The sequence below is a fragment of the Leucoraja erinacea genome, chromosome 17 (genome assembly GCF_028641065.1).
Source record: "Leucoraja erinacea ecotype New England chromosome 17, Leri_hhj_1, whole genome shotgun sequence".
NCBI lineage: Eukaryota > Metazoa > Chordata > Chondrichthyes > Rajiformes > Rajidae > Leucoraja > Leucoraja erinaceus.
The window spans coordinates 14459942-14482471 of record NC_073393.1 but is presented as its reverse complement, the minus strand read 5'-3'; the positions used below and the strand labels follow the sequence as shown (position 1 = coordinate 14482471).

The 22530-nt window shown below is 43.4% G+C and overlaps 1 protein-coding gene across 5 annotated transcripts in view; it reads left to right on the top strand.

Annotated features, from left to right (window-relative positions):
- Positions 1-22530, top strand: part of smpd3 (sphingomyelin phosphodiesterase 3) — a 166383-nt gene that overhangs the window by 119565 nt on the left and 24288 nt on the right. For 4 of the 5 annotated variants that reach the window (XM_055648619.1, XM_055648617.1, XM_055648616.1 and 1 more), the window contains one exon: positions 2730-4352. In XM_055648619.1, the coding sequence (XP_055504594.1) occupies positions 3018-4352 (1335 nt within the window). In that variant the 5' untranslated portion in view covers positions 2730-3017. Of the gene's footprint in view, positions 1-1076; positions 4353-22530 lie in introns of those variants that run through there. The other variant, XM_055648618.1, reaches the window with a different exon arrangement.

The window sequence follows — 22530 nt, the reverse complement described above, 5'->3', positions numbered from 1 at the left end:
CAAAGGGCATGGGGTAATGAGGAGCACAGTGAGCATTCAGGATGCCTGCCTATGGAACCGTAGGTTGAGTATCTGATAGTAATTGTTAGGAAGAAGAGCTGATTAGTGGTTAATAGCGGTTTAGAACACATCTATTAGTAATCTAATGGCAGGAGAATGCACACTATATAGTAATGTTGTCTATCAGTGTAATAACAATGTATAATGTTGCTGTACTGTGCAATGCATTAATGATATGTTAGTGCTGTTTTACCACACAACTGCTAATGATATAATGATCATATATTACAAAGATACAGTGCTGGCATAGTGCAACAGAATACACTGATGATATTGTAATATTGGATTTCACTGAAGTACAATATTGATACTGCAATACTACACTGTGGTGCAACACACCAAAGGTACATAATATGCTGTACGTAGAATGATGTGTTACTATGGTTTCTTTGATAAGATAGCCCATGGCAACAATGAAAAGAGATGGTGACAAGATGTAGCTCAGTAAACCAATAATGTTTCATAACAGCGGATACAGGAGAAAAAAACTGTATTTTGCTTAAATTATATTAAGATGAACATTAAATGTTGATATAACAGCAGTCACAATTTAACACGGCAATGACATATTACAATGTGGGTGTCACAGCAGCACAGCAAGTGGAGCTGCTGCCTAACAGTTCCAGAGACTTAGGTTCAATCCTGACCTCCAGTGGAGTCTATGTGGGCTTTACACATTCTTGCTTTGATCACATGGGGTTCTTCCGGATGCACCGATTTCCACCAAAAATCCCAAAGACATGCAGATTGAGAGGTTAATTGCAACAGTGAATATGAATATGGGGACAATAAAATAGCATTGGTGTAAATAGATGCTTGAATGTCAAAACAAACCTGGTGGGCATTACTACCTGCTCCCATTATATCACTCTACAATGTTACCGGTCTAGCCATTTAGATATAACAATAAATACAACAATCAGCTGATCAGGGAACCTCCTTGCGTGAGTTCATCAATTGCCGGCCCCAATTTGCCGACCCCTGTTTTTTCTTATTTTCAGTGCCCCCCCCCATCCCCCATACTCAGTCTGAAGAAGGGTCCCAACCTGAAACGTCTCCTATCCATTTTATAGACAATAGACAATAGGTGCAGGAGTAGGCCATTCGGCCCTTCGAGCCAGCACCACCATTCATGTGATCATGGTTGATCATCCCCAATCAGTACCCCGATCATCCCCAATCAGTACCCTGCCTTCTCCCCATATCCCCTGACTCCGCTATTTTTAAGAGCCCTATCTAGCTCTCTCTTGAAAGCATCCAGAGAACCTGCCTCCACTGCCCTCTGAGGCAGATAATTCCACACTCACTACTTTCTGTGAGAAAAAGTGTTTCCTCGTCTCCGTTCTAAATGGCTTACTCCTTATTCTTAAACTGTGGCCCTTGGTTCTGGACTCCCCCAACATCAGGAACATGTTTCCTGCCTCTAACGTCTCCAAACACTTAACAATCTTATATGTTTCAATGAGACATCCTCTCATCCTTCTAAACTCCAGAGTGTACAATCCCAGCTGCTCCATTCTCTCAGCATATGACAGTCCTGCCATCCCGGGAATTAACCTTGTAAACCTACGCTGCACTCCCTCAATAGCAAGAATATCCTTCCTCAAATTAGGGACCAAAACTGCACACAGTACTCCAGGTGTGGTCTCACTAGGGCCCTGTACACTCCTTACAATTCTGTTGTATTAACACTTATGATATAATCTAAATTATAATGTGGCAGACCATTGAAGTAACAGTGCAGCACACTAGTGATATGATCCTGTTATTTTACAGACTAGCAGAGTAGTTGAGTCATTCCAGATGGATGACATTCTCCTCTCCCTGATGGTTATTGGGATGTGTGAGGCTTCTGACAGTTGGTGATACGGGACTCTCACATTTCAGCCAGCTGTTTATGTGAAACTCAGTCACATGTCTTGACTGTGAACCTCTTGTAGCACAAGCGTTTGTCAGTAGCAAACCTCTCATGTCTCAGATGGTCATTGATTGTGAACCTCTCATGTCTGGTATGATTAGTGTTTCATACTTGGGTGGTTTTGGCCGATAGTAAATTGCTTGTGCCTCAGCTGGTTGTTTATACTGGGCCTCATGCTTCATATAATTGTTGGTAGGGAACATCATGTGTCTCATTGATAGGAAACATTTTGTCCATAGGGAACATCTTTATCCCTCCATGGTAACAATAAAAATAACCTTTTGTATCTTCAGGTTATTGATAATGAACCCTCAAGAAGGGATTGTTGATAGTGAATGACTTGAGTCTCAGTGGATCGTTAACAATGAAGCCCTAGTGCATCAGAGATGTTGATAGTGAAGCTCTTGCATTTCAGACAGTTGTTGATTGTGAATCTTTCATGCCTTAGGCAGTTGTTGATGCTCCTGTGTTAGACAGTTATTGATTGTCAACCTCTAATAACTCATCTGATTATTCATAGTGAACCTTCAGTGTCTAAGAGGATCACTGCTCATGTCTTGCGATGGGGCTGTACAAATACACTCACTTTCGGTCTGAATTCCAGGAGAACAGCCACGTAAAACATAAACGCATCTGTTGAGCACCTGTGCCACGGGTATTGTAAGCATTGTATTTAACAGAATGAAAATATAATCACCCTCTGTGGGCACAACGATGTCTCTGATGATTTCCCTTTCTGCTTTTCCTGCAGGTGCTTTCCTGCTGCCATTCCAAGAAATGAGGTTGGAAGCAGAAATATTTCCCATGGACTTTGGATGGATCAACGGAAACCAAACTTGAATGGAACCTATGTGTGCCGATTTGTGAGACGCCTCTCATTAATCACAGCCATTTATCCTTCTTCATATACCCTTGAAAAGAAAATGATGAAGTTGTCTCCCAGATGATTAATGCCAGGATCATCTGAGATGTTTATTGACACAGTGATGGCTCGGGCATGATGTAGGAGCTCATAAATTGCAGCCATCATTCTGTTGCCATGGTTTTGTACACGTCTGCTTTTCCAAATTCCTTCCTACAAACCCTTCACTCCCTGGCCTGGGGGCTCATATTTCCTTGCTACTGGTTTGCCGACCGGTTGTTGGTGTCCTTCCTGCCTACCACCTATGAGAAACATCAAAGGGGAGATGATCCATGCTACCTGAGGGCACTCTGTCTCACCATTGTCATTCCTGTCTGCCTGGCTTTGCTGCTCACCTCCCTCCCATTCGCACTGGTGGGTTTTGTGATCTGGGCCCCTCTCCAGTCTGCCCGCAGACCCTATGTTTACTCAAAGTTTGAGGATGGCTCTGAGACCGGTGGGGCAACAGGGCCGGGCAACTGGAAGGCATTGGGTGGCAAGAGCTTCTGCTTCGCCACAGCCAATGTCTGCCTCCTGCCTGATTCTTTGGCCCGCTTCAACAACCTCTCCAACACCCAGCTGAGGTCCTGCGAGGTGGGCAGGAGAATCCGGAACGGTGCCAGCCGGCCCCAGATTAAGATTTACATCGACTCCCCGACCAACACATCCATTAGTGCTGCAAGCTGGAGCAGCCTGGTCTGCCCGCACCCCAATGAGAACAACCGGGCAAACAGCACGGGGATCAAGAGGACTTCCTCCATGGATTACAAAGGGGACAACTTCATTGGAAACTGCAGCGAGGACAGCAAGGACTCCAAGCTGGGCTGGGAGCAGAGCGATGGGGACAGCAACTCCTGCATTGTCCGCATCTGCAGTGAGGAGGCAACGTCTTCGGCTGGCAAGGAGGCAGACGCCTGCAGTGTGCAGGTCACCATAACCCAGCCCACGGAGCCGGGAGAAGTTGAGACTGAGGACCAAAACGACCAGACCCCAAACCACAGGCAGAAGGAAGGAGACAGGAGCAGCCTGGATAGCAACAATACGTCCAGAGAATCCCTGATCAAGTTCAGGATCATTGATGGGATGACAGACAGTGGCACCACCTCCAATAACAAGTTTGTCCACAAGGCCTCGGTCATGAAGAAGTCATCCGTGAAGAAAAAGAGACACCATGGTGAGAACTTTGACCATGAGCTGTCGGCCTTCTTTCCCGCCAACCTGGACTTCCTCTGCCTGCAGGAGGTCTTCGACAAGCGATCGGCGGAGAGATTGAAAGCGCAGCTGAACCCCTACTTCCAGTACGTGCTGTACGATGTGGGGACCTACGCTTGGCGACGCTGCTGCAGCTTCAAGTTTTTAAACAGCGGTCTCTTTTTTGCCAGCCGCTACCCAATTTTAGACGTTGAATTTCAGAGCTATCCCAATGGGAAAGGAAGCGACTCGCTGGCAGCCAAGGGAGCCCTTTTTGTAAAGGTAGGTGTTATGGGGTGGGAATGTCTATTGATCACCAGAGGGCCAGAGGAGGCTCAGCAAAAGGTCAGAGCATTGACAGGGGACTGAACGCAGACTCCACTCTGGGATGGAGGTTCTGACAGTGAGTTACATGCAGGAGGATGCGACTAAGTGGCACCATACCTCAGAGGGATTGTCTAACTAAACCTTCACTTTGGAGGGAGAGAGTGAGGTTATAGTTAAGAAGAGATATTTAGTGCACAACATTCAGGAGGGAGATGACAGACAGGAGGCTGTAATTGAGTGAGCACACTCGGATAGAAAAATAGGGTGAGACTGTGCTCGGAGGGGAGAAACTAAGTGACAGCATACTCAGGGAGAGAGATTGAATGATGCTATAGTCGGGAGGGCAGACTGACTGACACTGTTCTCGGGAGGGAGAGACATAGATGTTCTAGGGAGGGAGAGGCATAATGATGCCAATGAGACAGAGTGATTTTGCATTTGGGAGCGAGAGACTGTAACACTATGGGGAAGAGTGACTGAGTGACACTAGAAGAGAGACCAATTGGCCCTACACTAGAGAAGAATGATTGTGTGACACTCCTCTTGGGAGCAGACGAATTGAGGGAGATTACACTCAGGAGGGACTGTTAGAGCAAGATTACCCTCAGGAACTAGAGATTGACGATACTATGCTTGCGACCTGGGATCTGGTGATAAAATATTCAGGAGGGAATATTCAAGAGGAGAAAGAAAAAAAAGGAAATAAACAGAGAATAAGAGACGGGGGGTTTCTTAAATGTGCATATTTTAATGCTAGGAGCATTGTAAGAAAAGTCGACGAGCTTCGAGTCTGGATAGACACCTGGAAGTATGATGTTGTGGCGATCAGTGAAACGTGGTTGCAGGAGGGCTGTGATTGGAAACTAAATATTCCAGGATTTTGTTGCTTCAGGTGTGATAGAATTGGAGGGGCAAGAGGTGGAGGTGTTGCATTGCTAGTCAGGGAAGATATTACAGTAGATTCCCGGATTTTTTTCCCGAATTGGACCTGGGTTTTTATCCGGTTTTTTGCCTCCCCCAGGAGATCACGAAGTTCTTGGGGTGGAGAGGGGTGATAGCGGTATAAAGGGGAGGGTAGTGTCTTGTGTTCTGTGTCTTGTGTCTACTGTTTGTGGGTAAGTGTGTCTGTTTAGTGTTCAGCCATGAGCGAATGGCGGTGCGGGCTCGATGGACCTGGTGGTCTGCTCTCGCGCCTACTTTCTATGTTTCTATGTTTCTATGTTACAGCAGTGCTTTGGCAGGATAGATTGGAGGGCTCATCTAGGGAGGCTATTCGGGTGGAATTGAGAAGTGGGAAAGGTGTAGCAACACTTATAGGGGTGTATTATAGACCGCCAAACAGGGAACGAGAATTGGAAGAGCAAATATGTAAGGAGATAGCAGATATTAGTAGTAAGCACAAGGTAGTGATTGTGGGAGATTTCAACTTTCCACACATAGACTGGGAACACATTCTGTAAATGGGCTGGATGGGTTGGAGTTTGTAAAATGTGTGCAGGATAGTTTTTTGCAGCAATACATAGAGGTACCTACTAGAGGAGAGGCAGTGCTGGACCTCCTGTTAGGAAATGAGACAGGTTAGGTGGCGGAGGTATGCGTTGGGGAGCACTTTGGGTCCAGTGATCACAATACCATTAGTTTCAATATAATTATGGAGAGGGTCAGAACTGGACCTAGGGTTGAGAGGTTTTTGATTGGAGAAAGGCTAGAAGCAAGTAGAGTAGCTATGGATACTATGAGGTTCAAAGAAAAAGAAGTACTGACACCTTTGAAAAATATAAAAGTGGATAAGTCTCCATGTCCTGACAGGATATTCCCTAGGACATTGAGGGAAGTTAGCTTAGAAATAGCAGGGGCTATAACAGAAATATTTCAAATGTCATTAGAAACGGGAATAGTGCCCGAGGATTGGCGTACTGCGCATGTTGTTCCATTGTTTAAAAAGGGTTCTAAGAGTAAACCTAGCAATTATAGACCTGTTAGTTTGACTTCAGTGGTGGGCAAATTAATGGAAAAGATACTTAGAGATAATATATATAAGCATCTAGATAAACAGGGTCTGATTAGGAACAGTCAACATGGATTTGTGCCTGGAAGGTCATGTTTGACTAATCTTCTTGAATTTTTTGAAGAGGTTACTAGGGAAATTGACGAGGGTAAAGCAGTGGATGTTGTCTATATGGACTTTAGTAAGGCCTTTGACAAGGTTCCTCATGGAAGGTTGGTTAAGAAGGTTCAACTGTTGGGTATAAATGCAGGAATAGCAAGATGGATTCAACAGTGGCTGAATGGGAGAAGCCAGAGGGTAATGGTGGATGGCTGTTTATCGGGTTGGAGGCAGGTGACTAGTGGGGTGCCTCAGGGATCTGTGTTGGGTCCTTTGTTGTTTGTCATGTACATCAATGATCTGGATGAAGGTGTGGTAAATTGAATTAGTAAGTATGCAGATTATACCAAGATAGGGGGTGTTGTGGATAATGAAGAGGATTTCCAAAGTCTACAGAGTGATTTAGGCCATTTGGAAGAATGGGCTGAAAGATGGCAGATGGAGTTTAATGCTGATAAATGTGAGGTGCTACACCTTGGCAGGACAAATCAAAATAGGACGTACATGGTAAATGGTACGGAATTGAAGAATACAGTTGAACAGAGGGGTCTGGGTATAACCGTGCATAGTTCCTTGAAGGTGGAATCTCATATAGATAGGGTGGTAAAGAAAGCTTTTGGTATGCTAGCCTTTATAAATCAGAGCATTGAGTATAGAAGCTGGGATGTAATGTTAAAATTGTACAAGGCATTGGTGAGACCAAATCTGGAGTATGGTGTACAATTTTGGTCGCCCAATTATAGGAAGGATGTCAACAAAATAGAGTACAGGGGAGGTTTACTAGAATGTTGCCTGGGTTTCAACAACTAAGTTACAGAGATAGGTTGAATAAGTTAGGTCTTTATTCTCTGGAGCGCAGAAGGTTAAGGGGGGACTTGATAGAGGTCTTTAAAATGATGAGAGGGATAGACAGAGTTGATGTGGACAAGCTTTTCCCTTTGAGAATAGGGAAGATTCAAACAAGAGGACATGACTTCAGAATTAAGGGACAGAAGCTTAGGGGTAATATGAGGGGGAACTTCTTTACTCAGAGAGTGGTAGCGGTGTGGAATGAGCTTCCAGTGGAAGTGGTGGAGGCAGGTTCATTGGTATCATTTAAAAATAAATTGGATAGGCATATGGATGAGAAGGGAATGGAGGGTTATGGTATGAGTGCAGGCAGGTGGGACTAAGGGGAAAACAAAAAAAAGTTGTTCGGCACGGACTTGTAGGGCCGAGATGGCCTGTTTCCGTGCTGTAATTGTTATATGGTTATAAGTGAGTGAGACCACAGCCAGCAGGGAGAAACTGTGTGCCTGGGCACTAGGTAGAGATTGACATATATGCAGGAGCAGAAACTAAATGGGAATACCATGGAAGGGAGTGCCTGAGTGAAACAGCATTCAAGAGGGAATGGGTGAGTGAGGCTACTCTCAGGAGTGTGTAACTGTCAGGAAAGAGGAACAGAGTGAGAGTGCACTGTGATGGCTCAGTGTTTGCTGGGCAGCCCCATCGGAAATATATGAATGAGTTGAACAAATTTTCAGTATGTGCAAGAGTTACATAATACAGGAGTGTATTGGTGCTCAGTACATTCCTCATCCTTGCCACTTGGCAACACATCCAGTAATGGCCCTTCAAAACGGCTTTGCATATTATTATATCTTTCGTTCTAGCAACTTTGACTGAGAACGTTGAAAAAGCACAAACAGGGATGCCTCAAAAATGTTGAAATGATCAATGAAATATTTTACAAAAATATTTGTGATAAGAAAATTCTTAAAAATCAGATGAGGTTCCCAGCGAAAGACGTATAGTGACTCACGTATTGATACAAACTATGAGCAGGAATAGGCCCCTCAAACCTGCTCCCCCATCTCAAAGATTACGACTAATCAACCTACATTCTAGACCCGTCCTGGTAATCTTTCACCCTTTTCCTATTTTTCCATATTTTCTTACAACATGGAAGGTTTCGTGTTCGTTTTCTAGGTCTGCACAAAACTTGAGAGTCTTTAATTTACAACAGAAGTCTTTAATGCTTTGCTCAATGCTGGCAGCAATACTACTCAGAATGGCTGCACACACACACACACACAGACAGGAGAAAACGAATATATACAAAACATCTCCCTTGGTCCTGTGCAGCGCCACCTGCTGCACGGAAGGAGCAACGGGTCCTCCCACCCCACACAGTCCACCAAACATCACAGAAGGTGGCCTTTTGGCCCATCAAATCTCTGCTGTTTCCAGAATACTGCATTAATCTCATTTTCTTTTTATTTCCCTGTAACCTACTCACTTCCACATACCCAGTGTATCAAGTATCTATCTACTTATCTATTAAGAGCATTCAAAGACTTCACTATCCTTTGACGAAGAGTTTCAACAACTTGCTGAGAAAAACATGTCTCTCTTTGTCTGTGTCAGAGGAAGATCCCCTAGTTTTAAGCTGTGAGCTCTTGTTCTAGATGTTTCCACAAAGGAAACATCCTCCCCGCATCCATCCTGTTAAGACCCATCAGGAATGTCCGTTCCAATCAAATCCCTTGTCTCAACCTCCAACTTTATTGGAATGGTGGTGATATATACTGTATGAGCTGCACCAAGTCCACAATTTCTGTTACCAGAAGAAATTAGTGGGACAGTAAGCATAAATTTAAATCGGTGTTTATAAGAAGCAGGAATATTTTTAAGTAAATGCTAAATTGTTCCATGAGATGAGAAATAATTAAAAAAATTGAGTTAAGCTGAAAGGTTAATGGGCAGGGACTGAGGGATAGATTGAGGATCCCCCAGGGATATGTGAATAAATAATAGAAGACTATAAAAATGAGATTGCAGGAATCTGTTGGGAATGCATTTTGTTGGCAAGTGCCCTACATAATATTAGTTTCCAAACAGAGCTGACCCAAGTAATTAGAAGCAGCTTTATTTAACAAATGGATTAGGGAATTTCTTGGAATGTATAATTAAAGGTGAAATTGCTGAGATAAAGAAAATAATTTGAACTGGCCAACAAGGTTTTTCAAATGAAGGATGTTACTGGGTAATCCTGAAACAGGCTGCCTCCTATAAATGGAGAGTTGCTCAAAACCCACGATTCTTGCTCCAGATCCTCTCTTTCTGACACTGATTCACGGGACCCTGTATCTGCACAGTGATACCCAAAGGTGTGCAGCACCCACCATTCGATGCCACTGAGTCATACAGCGTGGAAACAGGCCCCTCGGCCCAACTTGCCCATGCTGACCAACGTGGTCCATCTACACGTGTACAACCTGCCCACACTTGGCCCATAACCTTCTAAACCTATCCTATCCATGTACCTGGCCAAATGTCCCTTAAATGTTCTGATAGTACCTGCCTCAACTATCTCCTCTGGCAACTCATTCCATAAACGCAGCACCCTTTGTGTAAAAAGGCAATTGTAATGTTGAATCGTACACACACTGTTTGCTTCATAGGCCTCTTTTGACGCAGGTGTGGAATGTTGACATTTTAGAACCACTACAGATTTTGCACAATTGTGGTTGCTTTAGGTATTTTGGTTTTTGATCTATCATGGTCTAGTTTACTTAGAATAAATGATGTTTTATTGGGTTTTTTTCTTCAATTAACTGTGCCTGTGAAGCTTCAGCAAGTAAGAATTTCATTGATTCAGCTTATACCTGATCAATATGACAAATAAATGTTCTTGATACGATTCTCTTACCCGCTACTTGCTCCGGCTCCCAAGACCCCCCTTGCAGTGAGTCACTCACAACCTTGCCCCAGAGACTTACATCCCTTCACACCTTGTATGTTGCGTGAAACATGCAAGATCTCCGGCTGGTGAGCTCACAGATCTATCCAACATGACATTGTCAGAGCATTTGTATGCACGGAGTGAGAACTGACCCATGCCATTTTCAACACTAATCATCAAAATAGGGCCTTGTTGTTCTTTATTGCAACGTTTGAATATTAAAAGGAGACAAAGTAATGGTTGAAGATGACATTTTTCCAATACTATTCTGGATGGACAGTATTGCAACTGGTGTAGCTTTGGCTCACAGTTCCAGCAACCTGGTTCAATCCTGCCCTCCAGTGCTGCTTGTAAGGAATTTGCACATTCTCCCTATGCCTGTGTGGGTCTCCTCCGGGTGCTCATATTATCACCCAGATTCCAAAGACACGCAGTTGGGAGATTAATTGCCCACTGCAAATTGGTGGAGGTGAGACTCTAGGGCGAATTAATGAGCATGTAGGGAGAGTATACTAGAATTAGTGTAAATGAGTGTTTGATGGCCAGCATACTGATTGGGCAGAAGGGTCTTTTATCATGCTGTATCTGTCCGTGATACCTCTTTTGAATTAATCTCTTGAATGATTTAAAACAATTTGCATCTATAGCCTACTCGATTGATTCAGAATGACAGCTGACTGTTAAAATGTTCCTATTTTTTAAAAAAATTAGTATCACCAGCTACAGAGAATTGAGGGGGATGTTACGAGAATAAACTTGGATTAGTGTAAATGATTGCTTGTTGGTCTATGTGGACTTGCTGAGCAGGAGCACTTCTGTCCTGCATATCTCTCTGACTCTAGCATTGCCTGGACCCTCTGTGGAGTCTTGGTAACCACACAATAGAGTGGACTTAACTTCAGCAGGGAGGACACTGAGAAATGAAAAGAAGTGGTACGAAATTTTAAACAATGGGACATGTTCGGGGAAGATTACCTTTCAGCCTGGGATTGATAACAGGATGTGATTGTAGAGCTTATCCAGTTCCAGGAAGTTGGAACATAATTGCCAGTTACAAAGTAGTTGTATTGTGAAGAGATCGGCTGCTCCCTTGACCCAAGGCCTCATATCCAAACCCCAATCTTGATGCATTGCCCTTCTAGATATATAAGTATTTTCCTGTGAATTCTTTCACTCTGTGTATTCCTAGCCAGTAGAATGCTTTACAAGATCTCATTAGATCAATCCCAAACGTAGCAAATGGAAGTTCCCCAGTGCCTCTCTTCCTGTAGATTTTGGTACCAACACTCTTCCACCTCTGAAAAGTAATCCTTCTCAATGGGACAAAGTGCTGGAGTAACCTGTTGGGTCAAACAGCATCTCTGGAGAACATGGATGGGTGATATTCTGGGGTTGGGACCCTTCTTCAGACAGTGGTCTGAAGACCCTTCTTCAAACAATGTCAGCATGGGCATGGTAAGCAATAGGGCCTGTTTTTTGTGTGCTTGAATGCATGTGTGTTTGCATGACTGTGTGGTTGTGTGTGTGCATTCTTGTGTGCATGTGTAGTGTACTTGCGTTTGTGTGCATGCGCAAGATGAAAACTGGAAATCTGTGCTACTCTTTACACTGGAACATCTCACCTAAGCCATGCAACATAGAGAGTAGACTTGTTGCACTACTTTCACAGGGACGAGGGGGATACTCAGCTGTGTTTCCAAATCTCCCTTTTCCTCACAGCAGTTATTGCGCTAACCAGCTTCAGCTTTCATCAAATCTCCACTTCGCCTGGCTCTTCTGAGCATAGTTACGACAAACGCACAGCAGGTGTGTTATATTAGTTTATGCTGAGGAGCTGAATGACTCACAGCTTTCAATTTGACTTATTGATTTTATTTAATATCTGTAGCCTTTGTGTCTGTTTCAGCAGGTGATAACGTGGACGGAAATCACTCCATGGTGACATTAAGAACAACGAGCGAATAGGCAGTTTATTACCTGCACTGATCTGACTAAATGTGCATGAGAGACAGTCGCTGGCGTGAGCCTTTAGTGAAGGCCCACTTCTGCCGTGCTCCACTGATGGAGGGTAGGTGGGCCAGGTGACCCCACACTGCCTGAGCCCAGGGGCCTGCAACCTCAGAAGCACATCATTGCTTGAAGTCCAATCGAGTCTATACACGGGGAGAGGCAGGGATAGACATTTAGATCAGTGTCCACTTGTTGGCAAGAGCAGAGGCGAGCACAATAGAAGGGAAAGAAATAGATAATACAATGATCAAATACAACTTCAAGTGAATCCAGAGTTACATTGATCAGTGGGATTGATGCTCAGATCAAATCAGCCACCAGCCTGAGTGCTGTACTTCCACAGAAATACTGTTTGTGTGTGAGTGAGCATGTGTGTGTGGTTGTGTATATACATATGTACATGTGTGTGTACATTTGTAGATGTGTGTGCAATGCGTGCAGCCTATATTTGCACATGTGTTTATCTACGAGCAACGTGTGCCTTTGGGTATGTGCGTCTGTACGCATGCCATTGTTTGCATGTGTATGTTTGCGTACCTATGTGAGTTTGTGCATGTGATGTGTGTTTGTGTCAGATTGTGTCTGTGTGTTTGTGCGGTGTGTGGGTGGTGTATGCTGGCACATGCAATGTGTGCTGCATAGTGTGTGTTTGTGCAATTTGTGTATGTATATATGTTTGTGTGTGTATGGACAGTGTCTGTTTGTTTGTGTGGGTGTATACAATATGTCCATGTGTGTGCATATATATGTGCACCTTTGTGTTCAAGCCACTGGCATGGGGAGTGTCGATCCCACAATCTCCTCTCCCAGGGGTGAATGTTCTAACAACAGCTCATGTCTTCATTCAGGTTTACCTCCTGCAGCAAACTGCGACCAGGTTAAAATACTGTCCTGTTTCTCTTATTTCCCGAGAGGCAATGATATTAAGGAAATTCGCCTTCATTCCCGATTTGCAGCTCAGCCGATCGGTTGCACAGATGACCGTGTACACCGAACTAACCACAGAGAACCGCATGTTTTAGCACACGCACCCCTGACCATTGAGCTCTGCTGGGGCCAAAGCAACAAGAACATAGAAAATGGGAGCAGGATGAGGCCACCCTCCTGCCTACTCCTGCCCCACCATGTGACAATGACTGATCCGCTCTAGGCTACACCTCTACCTCTGTACCAGTTCCACAGAGCCCTTAGTTCTCTGCAAAACAATCTACCTGCTTTCCCTTTCAATACCCCAGTGATCAGCAAGAAATTGTTCCTACATACCTCCGTATACAATGACTGTTCCCTAACCTTGCAACTTGTTAATGGTGACCTCGTTATCTTGGTCCCTCTTACCAGTGAGGGTGAGCTCTGTTATGGAAGTGGACAATGACGTCCAGGAAGGGAATGTTCTGTTCTGATCAACAGGGTCTCCGTTACCAGATGTGTCCGCTTCAAGATTATGACCACTGGTAACCTGACCTCTGCACGGATGAACGATTTACTGAATAATCATATCTACATGAGTACTGTAAGCTGCTTTGCTGCCTGCTATAAATAATGCAAGAGAAAGCCCTCTCCCTCCTGGCCTTTGGGTGCAGGATATATTGTGTGAATGTCAGGAATGGAACCACGCTGTGCAAAGCTATTGTTTTTTCCAGCTATTTCCTGTTCAGCTGAGATTCCCAATAACTCCATGTGTCAATAGTTTGCCTTCAATGGATTATGTTCCTTTCTCAAAACCGTACTGGCTGTAGATGCTATTCTTTTTCATTAGCACAGTTTTATATCAAGCCTTGTAAGTCCCGACCTGAAACATTGCCTATCCATGTCCTCCAGGGATGCTGCTTGACCGGCTGAGTTACTCCAGCACTTTGTGTTCTACCAAACCCACACTTTGCTTTTAATTACCAGAGGGGGTTTCAGGGAGTAACTTCTTGCTGATCCAACAATTTAGTTTTGTTTTTAGTTTGAAGTCTTTTTCTGCCTTTAATTTAACAAAGCTGGTGAGAAAGGGACTATTCATTTTACTGAGCATCTTTCTGTTGGGAAGGTTGGGTTAAATTTAGTGTGCCTTTGTTAAATGTTCATTTTTCCCGATGCAGTGTTGTTGTCAAAGCCATTATTCATTGTCCATCACCCAACCAGCCTTAAGTTGCTTTCTTCAACCACTGAATGGTTCAGTTTCAGAGTATGGTCAAGATTAAATTCTGTTGCACATCGAATACAATGATTGCATAAAATGTAACTTCCAATGCAATCAGCTTGAGCCAGAACAGCTGTTTTATTCTGTCCACACTCTTATGTTTGAGGGCTGTTGTACACACTCTCACTCTGTCCCTGTGCTTTACAAACAACGCCCTTGTTTTCATAACAAGGTGTTTGCTATGAACTAATCCTTGTGCAAGCTCCAGAATGGCTGCGATATTCTTGGCCCCTCATGTGCTTCCTGACAGAGCTGAAGGCTTTGGTTTCTTAATCTTTTACCGTCATTTTAATTAGCAGTTTGTATGTGCTGCTAACTTTAAACTTGATCAAAGTAGTGTACATAGAGAAACATAATGACAGGCAGAAAGCTGCAAGAACACTTGCAACCAGTGTATTTAACCAATCACCCACATGGGCATTTGGGCTCATGTCATACATCATATACTTACATGCATTAAACATACTCAGAAAATTGTTAAATGTACAACTTGGCATGCCAGCAGTTCTGCTGTCCTACAACTCCAGCAACCTGGACTGGACCCTGATCTTTGGTGGAGTCTCTGCAAACTTTGCATGCACCGTGTGGATTTCCTCTAGATGCTCTGGTATCTTCCCACATCCCAAAGACGTGCAGGTTTGCCGATTAATAGTGCACTGTTAAATGCCCCTTGTATATGGATAAGTTCCAGAATCTGGGAGGGGTGAGGTAGTTAATACAAATGTTGGGAGAATAAAATGCAGCATTAATGGTTGCTTGAGGGTCAGCATGAACTTGCAGTGCTGAGGGCTCTGTTGACATAATCACAAGACATTGGAGTAGAATTAGGCCATCCAGCCCATCGAATCTGCTCTACCATTCAATCATGGCTGAACTATTTTTCCCTTTCAACCCCATTCTCCTGCCTCCACCCCATAAACCCTGGGTAGATAAGCGCGCATTCACCACCCTCTGGCTAAAGAAATTCCTCATCTCCATTGTAAAAATATGACTTTTTATTCCGAGGCTGTGCTCTCCAGTCCTAGATCCTCCCATTCACCCCATATGAACAAATAACAGATTTTCTTTCTCCCCAGATAAGCGCCTCCACCCTCTGGAAAAAGAAATTCCTCTCTCGATTGTAAAAATATGACTTTTTATTCCGAGGCTGTGCTCTCCAGTCCTAGATCCTCCCACTACTGGAAACCTCCTCTGCGCATCCACTCTATCTGGGTCTTGCATTATTCAGTCTAGGTTTCAATGAACAATCATTAAAGTAATACAGCACAGAAACAGGCTCTTCGGCCCACCTTATCCATGCCAACCATCAAGTACCCGCCTGTACGAATCCCATTGACCAGCACTTAGTCTGTGACCTACAATGCCCTGCTGATTTAAGTGCTCATTCAGATACATTTTTTAATGTGTTTAGATTACTTGCCTTCACCACCTTCTCGAGCATTGTGCTCCGGATTCCAACCAGGTGAAAGATATCCTCCTCCGATCTTCTCAAACCCTCTTATCTTCTTGCCTTAATCCCATTGGTTTTCAATGTCTCTGTTATGGGGGATGGTTTCATATTATCCACCCCATCTGTGGCCCACATATTTCTGCACAACCCCTTCAGCCTTGTCCTGCACGACTCCATGACATAGCAGGTAATCAAAGAAGGCAAATGGTTTGTAACAAACTAGATAAGCTGGGGGGGAAACAAGATGAGAGGGCCACACTGACAGCAGAAGAAGGACAGAGGGGGAGAGTAGTGCTTGGATGTATCAGATGGTGGGCTCATGGTGTAAGAGGGAAAGGAGAAATGGAAGAAATGGTGAAATCAAGGGAAAGAAGGAAGGAAAGTGGGAACAAAATGAAGTATGGGAGTGAGTACGAGGGCAAATGAGAGAAAAGCAAAAATAAGAGAGCATGCTAATAAGGATGTAAATGAGTTTTAAACATGTTGGTGATTTTGAATTTAAAGCATCTGTGGGCTCGGAGCAGTTTGAATTTTGTACATTTTCAGCACGTACTGGCCCTGTGAGCATAAAATGATCCATTTCAGCACTATTCACAATGTACCAAGTTAGAGATGGCATACTTTCAGGATAAGTGTCTGTCCCTTTCAGACACAAATAATGGTTGTCAGAACTTGCTTCAGTGAGTGCTGCGTGTTACTGGCACTCGTCTGTGAGAAACACTGAAAGCTTTATAAACGAGGGAACCGAGGCACTGGAAACAGATTTTCCCATCGCTTACTGCTCCCGTCCCAGTCAATTGTAGAATCTATCTTCTATAATTAGCTACCTTTTTCCTGGAATTTGAGGAATATGGTCATTGTTGTCAGTTGATATGTTGCCTTCCTTAGCGGTCTCGGAATGGCAGTGGAGAGAACAGAATTATTACTCCATTTCAAATCCTGTCATCTCTCAGCCTAATGAGTCCCCCAAGAATATACCTACTTGGCACTGGCGATTCATCATACACCGATTGAATGCGGGGACAGAGCCGCAATTAAAACAGGACCCTCTTCACTGACAGCGTACCGAATAGTGAATCTTCAGCTAATTGAGGCAGATCCTTTGTTTGCTCACCATCTCCTGCTCCTGGGAGCTCACATCTAACGGCGACCCAGTATAAAGGCACCATCAATCACCAGCGAAAACAAGCAGAGGTCAAGTCTCAAAGCTACAATCCTCAAAAGAATCCATCATAGTTGCAATGGACAGGCAACATCTCTAGAGAGAAGGAATGTGTGACGTTTCAGATCGAGACCCTTCTTTAGACTGAAAGTCAAGGGAAAGAGAAAAGAGAGATGTAGTAGACAGTGATGTGGAGAGATATAGAACAAATTAATGAAAGATATGCCAAAAGGTAAAGGGCCTGTTCCGCTGTACGAGGTTATTCAAGAGCTCTCCCGAGTTTAAAAAAAATCAAACTCGTGGTAAAGACGTAGCGGCTATGTCGGAGCTTGTGGATGTCTTGTAACGGCTTGTAATGCTAAGGACAGGTACTCGGGAAACACGGAAACTCGTGAAGTTTTTTCAGCACTGTGAAAAATGTCCACGAGAGCCCCAAGTACCTACGAACGGCTATTACCGTAATTCTCCGAGTTTGAATCAGGGGAAACCCGGGAGAACTCTTGAATTACCTGGTACAGTGGGACAGGCCCTTAACAATGATAAAGGAAACAGGCCATTGTTAGCTGTAGCTAGGTGAGAATGAAAGCTATTGTGACTTGGGTAGGGGAGGGATGGAGAGAGGGGGAATGCAGGGGTTACTTTGTTAGAGAAATCAATAGGGTGAAAACTAGAAATGAGAGTTAGGGTGGGACAATGCCTGGCAGGTGGTGGGTGGATACATCTGCGGGATGGGTGATTGGCAGATGAATAAGTGACAAAGATGAGAGGGAGGAATATGGAATGAAAGGGCCAGCAGAGATACCCATTTGACTCATTTTCACCTCTAGCCTTTGAGAGTTACTCGACCTATTTGCAAATCAACCACTTTCCCTCTCCCGTATCCCCCCATCACTTGCCAGGTTTTGTCCTGCCCATTCCTCTCTTTTCCAATTTTCTCCCTTACTCCAATCAGCCCAAAGAAAGGTCTTGATCCAATATGTCGTCTGTTCATTCCTCCACAGATGCTGCCTGACCTGCTGAGTTCCTCCAGCACTTTGTGTTTTGTCACTGAGAAAAGGATCTATCGACACAGTGCTTGAAGATTGAATGCTGTTCTACAGCTCTGATCCCCCTGCTAAATGAAATAGTACTTACATCAATAGAGCTCTTGTGCAGTTGATGAACATCAGAAAAAAAGATGCTGGAAATCTGAAGTAGAATTAGAAAATGGCAGATACTCTCAGCGGGTCAGGCAGTATCTAAGGAGAGAAGAGTTTGAGTTCAGTTTATTGTCACGTATACTGACGTACAATGAAAAGCTTTTGTTATGTGGTAAGCAGACAGTGGACAGACAATACATGATTACTGTCGAGTTATCTACAGTGTGCAGATACATGACAAAGAAACATAATTTGATTTAACCACTCCATTAACACACTTGGTCTCACTCTGTCAGAGGTATTTCCTTTATTCTACTCATCCCTCCCTTGCCTACTCTGTTGCTGAGAACTAACTTATTTTCTTTTGCAATTCTGAGAGAGGGTGTGGTGCCTGAAACATTAACTGTTTCCACAGACTGGGTGGGTGTTTTCAATACCTCCCGTGCAGTTGATCAGAGTGAGTTGTGGACATTTTCCTCGATGATAGAGTGGGTTTATTTCCTACTATCGGGGCCACTGATGCCTGGTGATTAATGCTGTTAGTAGAGTGGCTGCCTCACAGCTCCAGGGAACTGGGTTTCTTCCAGATCTCAGGTGTTGTCTGTGTGCTCCTGTGACTGCATGGGTTTCCTCCACAACTAAAGATATGCAGGTTGGTAGATTAATTGCCAACTGTAAATTACCCCTGGTGTGTAGGTTTGTGTAGAATCTAGTGGGAGTTGAATGCTGAGTGAATACAATTAGATTAGTGTATATGGGCGCTTAATGGTCGGCATGGACTTAGTACTGCTGTTTTAGGAGCTCTGGTAAAGAGCAGATGATGATATTACTCCGGTTAAGGACTAAATGAATTGTTAATGTAGGGAGTGAATATGGAGATTGGGTTATTATTGGGATCCATGAAGAACAGTAATGATGCTGGGGAAAGCAACATCCCTTTCATGTATCCGGATTCCATATCCCTTTGAACCACAACAATTTGTAATCTCATTCCTTTTAAATAATATATATTTTTAATTCTTCCTTGCAAGGTGAACTTTCCCACATTATACTCCACCTGCCACACAATCTATCTATGTTGCAAATCTGAAAAGGAACCATTTGTCCCTATTATCCATTTCCCTGTCCACACCAATATATTATTCCCAACCCTAACGACCCTTTTATGCAGCAATTTATCAAATATATTCTGGAAATCCACACTTCATTTGATTCCCCTTTATCCATCAGACAGGCAATTTAAATGTTGATGTTAAAGTGCTTTACTTAGCAAAAGTAATTTCAGTGCTGGTAAAAGTCAGAGAAGTTTGCAGATAGGTGAAAGGAACTGGGGGGTGGTTCTGCTGATTGCAGTGAAAGTAGAGGGAAGATCTAAAAGATATCTGCAAACTCATGAAGGGTTTGTTGAATAAAAACCTGTCTCTAATAGCAGGGATTCAATATAATTGACTTAATAACTGACAACACAACCTTGCAGTGAGACACACAGGAACAGATGATGAAGGCATGGAAGTTTAGAGATGGGATTATTGAGCATTGGGCCTAGTCGGCTGAAGGCATGGGAAATAATGTCAGAATGATTAGTATCAGGATTCGGTAAGTAGCCACAATTGAAATCTCGTATGGAGATCTCAGGGGTTTGCAAGGCTGGAGCACGTTATAGAAATAGGAAGCGTTGAGGGAAAGGAGAAATATGGATAAGAAAATTGAAAGGAATTCTTGGGCTGTTTTGGCCGATGTTTTATTGTCATATGTCCCAAAACGGAACAATGAAATTGCATGTGGGCAGTAGAATTCTATATGAGTTCTACATGAGCAGACAAGGCCCTACATGCATTGCATGTAGGGCCTTGACGTTGCATTTCAGGATCCTTGGGTTCAAAACCCAATCATCATATCAGTAACAACCCAGGCTGGCTCATGCGGAGCTTGCCATTTCAGATCTGACTACACTGATGGATTGAGTGTAAATTAAGGAGAAATATTCTGTCCAGCATTCTTCCTCAGCCAATTACACCAAAGCAGATTAATTAAGTATTTTTCATTTTCATAATTTCATGAACGATATAGGAGGATACTTAGCCTATTGTGTCAATTTCAGAGCAATCATATTCTCCTACCTATTTCTTTGTAACTTAATCTCTCATTTGGTACCTCTGATTTTCCTCCCACCCACCTATACTAAGAGCAATTTACAATGGCCAATCAGTTTGACAACCCACGCGTCCTTTGGTCATGGGAGGAAACAAAGCACCCAGAGGAAACTAAGGCTGTCACAGGGAGAATGAGCAAATTCCATACAGGCAGCAGTTGAAGTCACGATCAAACCCAGGTCCCAGGAGGTGTGAAGCAACAGCACTATCTGTGGTGCCATTGTATCTCAGGTTACCTAAAACTATACTGCTTCTCTCTCTACTGACTCTGCCCAGCCTATTAAGGCTTTCCAGCACCTCCTGACACATTTTTAAGTAGCTATATCAGTGCTGTTTGTATGACCTGTGTACATAATGGCTGCACTCCATTCTGTGAGGAGCTTTTGGGTATGATAAGATACTACAGTGCCCTCCATAATGTTTGATACAAAGACCCATCCTTTATTTATTTGTCTCTGTGCTCCACAATTTGAGATTTGTAATAGAAAAAATCACATGTGGTTAAAGTGCATTGTCAGATTTTAATAAAGGCCATTTTTATACATTTTGGTTTCACTATGTAGAAATTACAGCAGTGTTTATACATAGTCCCCCCATTTCAGGGCACCATAATGTTTGGGACACAGCAATGTCGGCCGAACGCACTATGGGAACTTCACTCGCCCCCCTGCAGGAACTATACATCAAGAGGTGTAACTCCAGAGCCAATAAAATCATGGGAGACCCCTTCCACCCATGCAACGGACTGTTCCAGCTGCTACGGTCAGGCAAACGCCTCCGTTGCCATGCTGTGAGAATCGAGAGGTTGAGAAGGAGTTTCTTCCCAGAGGTCATTCGGACTGTAAACTCCTATCTCACCAGGGACTAACTTTACTGAACGTTTTTCCTTCCAATATTTAATATGTAAAATAATATGTGTGTGTTTATGATTGTGTTTATAGTTTGTTTGGTTGTTTGTTTGTTTGTCTTTTTGCACAAAGTCCGCGAGATTTGCCACTTTTCTTTTCACTGCACATCCCGTATGTGTATGTGACGAATAAACTTGACTTGACTTGACGTCATGTAAATGAAAGTAGTCATGTTTAGTATTTTGTCGCATATCCTTTGCCTGCAATGACAGGTTGAAGACTGCGATTCATGGACATCATCAGTTGCTGGGTGTCTTCTCTGGTGATGCTCTGCCAGGCCTGTATTGCAGCCATCTTTAGCTTATGCTTGTTTTGTGGGCTAGTCCCCTAGTTTTCTCTTCAGCATATAAAAGTCATGCTCAATTGGGTTCAGATCGGGTGATTGACTTGGCTACTCAAGATTTAACAATTTTTTAGCTTTGAAAAACTCCTTTGTTGCTTTGGCAGTATGTTCGGGATCATTGTCTTGCTGTAGAATGAACCGCCGGCCAATGAGTATAGAGGTATTTGTTTGAACTTGTCAGATAGGATGTGTCTATACACTTCGGAATTCATTATGCTTCTACCATCAGCAGTTGTATCATCAATGAAGATAAGTACCTTCAGCAGCCATACATGCCCAGGCCATTACACCTCCACCACCATGTTTCACAGATGAGGTGGTATGCTTTGGATCTTGAGCCGTTCCTTCCCTCCTCCATACTTTGCTCTTGCCATCACTCTGATATAGTTAATCTTCATTGCATCTGTCCACAAGACCTTTTTCCAGAACTGTAGTTGCTCTTTTAAGTACTTATTGGCAAACTGTAACCTGGCCATCCTATTTTTGCGGCTAACCAGTGGTTTGCATCTTGCAGTGTAACCTTTTCATTTATGTTCATCAAGTCTTCTGTGGACAGTGGTCATTGACAAATCAACACCTGATTCCTGAAGAGTGTTACTGATCTGTAGGACAGGTGTTTGGGGATGTTTCTTAATTATAGAGAGAATTTTTCTGTCAATTCAGCTGTGGAGGTCTTCCTTGGCCTGCCAGTCCCTTTGCAATTAGTAAAATCTGACAATCTGTATATACAGTAAATGTAAATTGTGTTTAACAGTTTATTCAGCAGGGTAGGTGTTGACTACTATATAATAGTTTGGAATTACTTTATTGAAAAAAGAGCAGCTAATTTTGGGCTACCACTAAAAATACTTCAGTCTATGGTAGTCTGTGTTAAATGTTGAAATTATCATTTTCCTTCACTTGAGTGGCAACTCATCACATTCAAAAAACATTCCAGCTCGGGATTCCA